Source organism: Malania oleifera, chromosome 6 (assembly GCF_029873635.1).
Source record: "Malania oleifera isolate guangnan ecotype guangnan chromosome 6, ASM2987363v1, whole genome shotgun sequence".
NCBI lineage: Eukaryota > Viridiplantae > Streptophyta > Magnoliopsida > Santalales > Ximeniaceae > Malania > Malania oleifera.
Genome location: NC_080422.1, coordinates 42,111,652 through 42,120,182, shown reverse-complemented (window position 1 = coordinate 42,120,182; position 8,531 = coordinate 42,111,652). Strand labels below are relative to the sequence as shown.

At 38.3% G+C, this 8,531-nt stretch overlaps 1 protein-coding gene across 1 annotated transcript in view; it reads right to left on the bottom strand.

The window, feature by feature from the left end:
* Positions 1 to 751: 751 nt before the first annotated feature.
* The window catches only part of LOC131157507 (GATA transcription factor 28-like), a 52,052-nt gene continuing 44,272 nt past the window's right edge, over positions 752 to 8,531 (bottom strand). The window contains exons 6-7 of the mRNA XM_058111715.1: positions 1,267 to 1,338; positions 752 to 1,140 (exon numbers count right to left, since the gene is read on the bottom strand). Of these exons, the coding sequence (XP_057967698.1) occupies positions 1,075 to 1,140; positions 1,267 to 1,338 (138 nt within the window). The 3' untranslated portion in view covers positions 752 to 1,074. The remainder of the gene's footprint in view (positions 1,141 to 1,266; positions 1,339 to 8,531) is intronic.

The window sequence follows — 8,531 nt, the reverse complement described above, 5'->3', positions numbered from 1 at the left end:
TAATTTGGTGATTTTATGATTAAGCATTCATGCTAAAGCAAGCACATTAGAAGAGAGAACTGCCGATTACAATACGAGACGGGGTTAAGCCTTGAGGCTATGATGGTCAGAAACTGGAAGTCAGTTGGAAACAATTAACTAGTGGCTAATTCTAACATTCTAAGAATTTATGATAAAACGACAGTCAAAATTCTATATGGCCATTCACAATTATAATACGACTTCAGTAATTGATTACTTTTTGGTGTAAACTAGTAATTGAGTAGGTGGATATTTGTCAATTTCTTCGAACAAATTCATTTGCAGACATATAATTTATATTAAAATCATATGGTTAGAATTAGACAGGTCGAACGCAAAATGGATAAACAAATTCTTAGTAAGGGCCAGGCAGGCATTTCTCCCCCAGCCTACATGATCGGAGGACGTGACCGACGACCAGCATCATGGTCTCCACATCAGTCCAATCTCCATTGGACCCTCAGTGAAGTAGGGGGTAGAAGTCTGAGAACACAGCCTTCATGCATGTTTCGCTCTTACTACTATTCATGCATCTGAAAGAGGGGCATCATAGTTCATTCCCAACCAATGAGAATGTACCACGAGTCCACAACCACGACCTTATTATTCTGAATAACCATGTGACTCATTAACAGATGAAAAATGCAAGAAATGTATGACTCACCTTTGACCACTGCTCTCCATGCAATTGAAATATGAACCCTAATTGCTGCCACTGATGTATGTATACAAGCTCCAAGACTTAAGTGCTCAACAGTGTCAATGCACAGACCGACATCTGACGATTTTTTATTTTCTTTCGAGTACAGAAACAAAATATTCCATTCAAGGTACATCAAAGATCACAGATACCAACTATTTTTGGGTGAAAAGACAACCTATAACATAAAATAAATTCAGTTACACAGATCTCTTGTCAACATAAAAGTTTTGACAATGAGGGGGATAAGTATTGCTAATTTTTAAGGTTTATGCGAGAGGGGAGCTAAGATAAACAGTCCTCTAGCACTCAAATTCTGTTGGTTTACTATCCTAAAATCGCAAAAAGGGCCATTATGAGGAATCGCTAATATTTCCAGCAATTCTGAGAACCATTTGATCAGCATCAAGATTTCCATTCTGGACACAATAGACACAAAAAAAATGTTGAGATGAATACAAAGAAAGAACAAACTAAACGTACAAATTATTTCCTGACTGCAAGATATCTTTATAACCAAAAGAACCCATTAATAGGCTGCTCACCTCCTCATTCTGGTTCAAGGAAGGATTCTGTCCAGATTGCTGTGATGCCTTAGAGAGGTCTCTTAGAGTTCCCTACAGGTTATGTAGGTCAAGAGAACAGTCAGTAGCAAATAGACTACTAAAACAAGTGCCACCACCCTTACCATCAATAGTTCAGTACTGCTTAGTTTTCACCATCATCTTTTCCTTACTCACAAAACGTTTTTCTTTTCAAGAAAAATCTAAAGAAATAAAAAAGAAATTGCAAAAGAGAGAGCAACAAAAGCATGATAAAAAAGAAATGAAATGATGGAAAGACACCTATGTGGCATGGTCGCTTTGCAAAGGGGCTGTATCCATGTCATGTTCATGCTGAACACCAAAACTTCACATACCCATGGACACATATATCTGATGCTCCTAAGACATGTCTATAAGTCTTATAAAATATATTTTAAATGTCCAGCACCTCTCTGACACAACACGCTAATGATATATTTTGAAATGAACTTTATTTTATTCATGAAAAATAATCAATTCTATTCACCAGAGTATATATATATATATATAGACACACACACACACACACACATACATCTTTTACCAGATATACTGCATAGAAGAAACTAAAATTCCAAGTGAATCAGATAGCTAAGATCAGAAATGTAATATACACAATTCTTTGGGAGGATCAAAAGTATGTTTTCACTGTTACTCTTATACTTAAGCGCTCAAATGCAAGCCAGAGCTCTCTACATAAATTGTTTTGTATGCAGCCAAAAAAAAAAAAAAAAATACAGCACCACACCACCATCACATGTGAATCACAACATTGCCTTCCTTCCATTCCAATGACATTGTTTTCCAATAATACCGCATCCACATTGCATAAAGCATAAACAAATTTTGTACATCAGCAAAGGAAAACCTAATGCTAAAGAAGGGCAACAAACCAAAAAAAAATGGGGATGAAATTCCAAGCTTTTTCCTTAGCTTTCTTTCCAAAGCGACACTGCCAAGCAAGAAGTTGCTTCCACATCACTTAGTTGCAGGACTCTATTTCCAAAAGTCAATACATCAACTGCCAAAGACTATTATTAACACCCCCCACCCCCACCCCATTTTCAGAAAATAAATAATACAAACAAAACATAATTTTTTTTTTTTTAAAATACATAAAAAATATTAACTCAAATTACCAATAGCCAAGAAAGCATACCCGAGTAATCCTGGCAATTTAATGAAACTTTAGGATTACACAGCCTTTCAAGTAAAATCCCATGCTACATATTGAATCTCCCTCTTGAACATCTCCTTGAAAAACAATTTAATTGAGAGGCATCCACAGGTGGGTAAATTCCATCTCAATCATTTTCCCCTTAACTTGCACGAACACCATAAAGTTTTTACAAAAAGCACAAAACTCCTCTCTATCATAATGCATACTACTAATGAAGATAATATGCTTGGTGCACAACCCCAGTGCCACCAATGCAAGATATTTTATTTTCAAAAATAAAAATAAAAATTGAAAGCACTCCCCCACCAATGCTTCTTTATGAACAGCCAGAGGAAATAAATTTGGTAATTAGGTAAAAGAGGACAATCCTATTATCATGTGAAATGATAGTAGACAGCTGACACCTTGTCCCAAATAACATGGAACTAAAAAAGGCTTCCCACCCTTTAGCAAAAAATCTTGAAACACTCACTTTGTAACTCTCTCTAGCCATTCTAGGTGCCCACTCATTTCTAATTACAAAGTACTATCTGTGGGCATGCACCATGCATGTGATCCACAACACCCTAGTTCACTATTTTTCATTTGAAAAAAAAAATAATAATTGTATTTTTGTTTGTACTATTGTAATCTTGTTCACTTATTTCCATTTTCTATAAAAGCATAGTTTTAAAAAATTAACATTTTTTTATTGCACTTAATGTTCTAATCTTTTCACACAATTGGTCCCAAGCTTGAGTAAAGGAGGGTTGCGTTAGGTAGATGACAACTAGCGTAAAACTTGTTACATCACTATAATATGAATTTTTACCCATTATTCGTTGAGGCATCCCCTATGAGGGATGTGTTAAACTTATACCACTTGTGTGTAACGAAAAGTGGGTGAGGGTGGGATAGATCACTGCCTCAAAGCAACGAGCCGTGTTAGCACCTGGGTATAGTGTTAAATATGTGAGAGTTCTAGCATCATTCTGGATGTGAGTGGGTAAAGAGGTTAATTCTCTCAAATATTTTGTGAATGGCCGAATGAATTGGCCTTGAGTTTTGTATATTATATATAGACTTTACAAAAATACTATACATGGAAAGTAAATAAGGTCTAGCATGATTCTAGCTCTATACAAGTAAACTATAATTTGTCAAGCCCTATACATGTAAACTAAATATATGCTAACTGTACAAAATAATGAATTGAAATATAAGGAAATAAATGTGGGCTGAAGTAAGGAAAGAAATCTTTTGCTTTGCTGTTTGCTGTTCCGTTGACAGCCCCCCTCAAATTGATGCAGATTGATCAACAAGCATCAATTTGCTACTTAAAAAGCAATGTCGATGACAAGTGAGAGCCTTGGTGAAGATATCCGCAATTTTTAATTCAGTGGAAATGTGTGGAAGAGTGATTAAATGCTTCATATATAGAGTGACAATCGACTTCAATATGCTTCGTGCGCTCATGATAGACAGGATTAGGAGTGATCTAGATAGCACTCGTATTATCAGCATGTAGAGGTGTAGGATCGGTCTCAGAAAAATCTAGCTCAACAAGCAAGCCTCAAAGCCAAATAATTTCAGAACAACCAAGAGACATCGCCCGGTATTCAGATTCCGTCGATGACTTAGAAACTCTGTTTTGCTTCTTACTCTTCCAAGAGATCAATGCATCACCTAAGAACACACCAATTAGTGATGGAGAGACCTGTATCCACACAACCAGCCCAATCAACATCGCTATAAGCAGCAAGGAGACAGGCAGAAGTGCCCTGAACATAGCATTATGATCCTACGGACAACAGCCAAATAAAGATGATGAGGAGTTTGAAGAAACTGATTGACTTTCTGTACAACAAAAGAAATGTCTGATCTAGTAATGGTGAGATAGACAAGACTACCAACCACTTCCAGTATAAACTAGGACTAGCAAGTAAATCACCCTCCTCTTTGCAAAGCTTGACATTTAATTCCATGGGAGTATCAACAGAAGTACCCTTCTAAAGGTCAGTTGTGGCCACCAAGTCACTAGCATACCTATGTTGATTGAGTGAAATACCTAAGGGACTACGATTCACCTCAAGACCAACAAAATATATGAGAGACCCAAAATCTTTCATATGAAAGGATTCTGAGAGATGAATCTTGAGTTGAGCAAGTAAAGCAGAATCTGAACTAGTAATCACAATATCATCAACATCAAGTAAAGCAGAATCTGAATTAGTAATCACAATATCATCAACATAATCCAAAAGAACAACAATACCCATGTCTGATTTCCGAAGAAACAATGAAGTGTCATACTTGCTTTGCTTTAATGAAAATTGTAATAAAGTGGTGTGGAATTTATCAAACTAGGCCTCCGAAGCTTGTTTGAGACCATAAAGAGAACGACGAAGCTTACACACATGTGAAGTCGGAGAGGGAAACAAGCTCGGAATGGCTTCATATAAATACACTCTTTAAGATCCTCGTGAAAAAAGGCATTCTTGACATCCATATGATGTAGTGGCCACTCACTGGAAGTAGAATCGTACAAACAGTAGTCATCTTAGCCACAGGAGCAAAGGTCTCTTCATAATTGACACCATATTCCTGATTATTCCCAAGTGCAACAAGGCGAGCTTTGTAACAATCCAAACTTCCATCAGATTGGACCTTGACTGAGCAAACCCATTTACAACCTAAAGGAACAATGGTGGGATGAAAAGGCTCAATGTCCCAAGTGTGATTGGCTTCTAGAGTGGCAATTTATTCTTGCATAGCTTGTAGCCAACAATCATGCTTGGTAGCGTGTGAGTAGGAAGTGGGAATATCTAAATTGAACAATGCAGCCGTAAGAGTTGAAACAGAGTTACCAAAACTTAAAGAGGGAAACCCATAACTGTCCAGGGGTACAGACACTCGAGAAAAGTGACGTACCAAAGGCTCTGGAGGTGCTCCAACTGACTGAATCTAGAGTGTGGTAGGATAAGATATCGGATGAGCAATCGGAAGAGACTGTGGGCAAGGGCTCCGCGTATAATTATTAAACTATTTAAAACGAGAACTAACTGGATGAGGATCCGATAACTGCTCCTCAAAGGAGGGGAGAATCACAGTAAGACAGGAGGGTATAGAGGACATAGGAAAGAAATGTTGATTTTCAAAGAAAATAATATTCTTAGAAATGCGTGTACGATGTAATGTAGGATCATAGCAAACAAATCCCTTTTGACACACATTGTATCCCAAGAATGCACATCGAACAGATTGAGTAGATAATTTATGTTGCTCATGAGGAGGTAAATGAACAAAACATACACAACCAAAGGTGCGGAGCTAATCGTAACTAGGTTGCTTAGCAAATAAATGGAAATAAGGAGATTCCATGAGTAGGACTTGAAAAGGTAAACGATTAATCAGGTAGCAGCAGTTTTCAGAGCCTCAACCCAGAACAAGGATGGAACAGAGGATTCTAGCAAGAGAGTACAGACCACATCTAGGAGACGACGAATTTTCCGTTCGGCTACTCTATTTTGTTGGGGAGTACCAGGACATGAACGTTCATGAATAATGCCTTTAGAAGCCAAACTCAATAGACACATATTCACCACAAGAACCTGTGCATAATGTCTTCATAGAAGTAGAAAATTGATGGTCAACATACGCTAAAAACTTAGTGAAAGTACGAAAAACCTCAGATTTAAAGTGAAGTAGACCCAAGTAAGTCTGCTATGATCATCAATGAAAGTCATATAGTACTTAAATTTTTCATGTGAACTAACTGGGGAAGGTACCCAAACATCACTATGGATAAGCTCAAAACATTGAGAAGCTCTACTAGCATGCAAAGGGAAGGGAAGAGTTTTGGTTTTACCAAGTCTGCAAGAGGCACACTCAAGAGATAAAGAAGAACATTCTTTATTACCAAGTAAACCAGAGTTCAATACATGAGATAAGTTCTGAGCATTGCAATAGCCTAAATGACAATGCCACACCATACTAAGATCTGAAACATTATTACAAGCAAAAGACTTAATGGAAGAAATTGGAGAATGTGCTGGAATAGGCAAAAGTAGTGGAAACAAGCGCCCCACTTTAGGTCCCTTCGCGATCGGCTCCCTTGTTACTTGATCATGCACAACACAATCATTACCAGAAAATTAACAGCACAATTGTTATCAACTAATTGACCAACAGAAATAAGATTTGGGAAAAGCTGAGGAGCAAGAAACATATTAGTGAACTTAGAAGAGGCATCTCCGACAGCAGCTATTGGCAAAGAACTACCATTAACAGTCTGAATAGCAGATTGACCAATGTAGAGCCGAACAACACAAGGTAGTGGGATTATTCGTCATGTGATTTGAGGCACCCAAGTCGACATACCAGAGATTATTAGAATTGTTACCTTGGAGCCCCATTGCTAATAATGCCGAAATTAGAATCTGTTGCACCATTTCGGACAAGCAGTAATTCGCCGGAGGAGGTGCAGGAACAGAGAAGTCACCTGAAGACAAGCCAGAAGCCGCAAACGTTACTATGGTGGGTACACTAACAGAAGTCTGGAATGCCTGGGCCTGACGATTCTGCGGGCGGATACGACATTCTTTGATAATGTGACCCTTCTTCTTGCAATAAGAGCAAAATTTCTGTGAACAATTAACAGCGATATGTCCAAATTCTTTGTAGAAAAAACACTGCAAAGTGCTAAAATGCGTAGGCGGTCCTCGTTGTTGAGCAGTATAAGCCATAGGGACAAATCTTGAACTACCATGAGCTTGTGCCAGAGTAACTTTAGTAAGAAGTTGTTCTTCACGAAGTAACTCACCAAAACAAACATCCAGAGAAGGAACAAAAGAGCGATTTAGCAGAGACGAGCGAACAGATTCATACTCGGGGTGGAGTTTCATAAGAAACTGATCACAACGACTAGTCTCGTGAAGATGTTGAATAATGGGAAGAGAAGCCCACAGGAACATCTGCAATAACCAGATCGGAATATTCATTCCAAAGAGTCAAAAACCCCGAATAATAGTCTTGGATGGAACGATTGTCATGTTGAAACATGGCAATCGTGTGCTCTAACTAAAAACGACGGGCACCGTTATCTTGATGATATACTGTTTTTAAATAAGTCCACAAGAATTGAGCGGTGCGAGAAGGTTGCAAGTTGGGGACAATATGTGGCTCAACTGAGCCAAGAAGCCAAGACATAATCCGAGCATCAAGCACAGCCCATGAAGAACAAGCTGCGAACTCCTTGGATTTATCAAGATTGGGTGCAAAATCCGTGCCATCAATATGACCCCAAAGATCTTTGCACTTTAGGAAAAGTTCAAACTGAAAAGTCCACGTAGAATAATTACTGCCCGTAAACTTGGCACACACAGGTGCGGAGTCCATGCTAAATAATGGAGAAAATCAAGAAGCCCCCCAAAAAAAAAAACAAACTATGCCGAAAGAAACAGACCACCAGAAAATCTAGAAGCCCAAAATAAACAACGCAGGTACAAAGAAAAACCAAGAACAACCTCCCTGCACTAAAAAATTAAATCTGGAACCAAAAAACTGCACTAAAAATTAAATCTTGAACCAAAAACCTGCTGTGCCTGCTTGCTGAAAGTCACAAGCCTGCTTGCCAAGAGTCACAAACAGCAACAGAAACTGGAGAAATAAGTGGCAAACCAGAAACCTGCTGTGCCTGCTTGTTGAAAGTCACAAACAGCAACAGAAAACTGTTGCCTGCTTGCTGAGAATCACAAGGACATAAACTGGAGGAATAAATGGCAACCCAGAAACCTGTTGTGCCGATAGCCACGCAGCCATAGTACTGAAAGAACAGAGAAAATATTCCAGAAGAGAAAACAAAACCCCAACAGCCACGAAACCGAGAAGACAAAAAATCAAGGGGGAAAAAAAACCTAGCAGTCGGCTGGCTCTGATACCATGTCAAATATTTTGTGAATGGCCGAATGAATTGGCCTTGAGTTCTGTATATTATATTTAGACTTTACAAGAATACTATATATGGAAAGTAAATAAGGTCTAGCATGATTCTAGCCCTATACAAGTA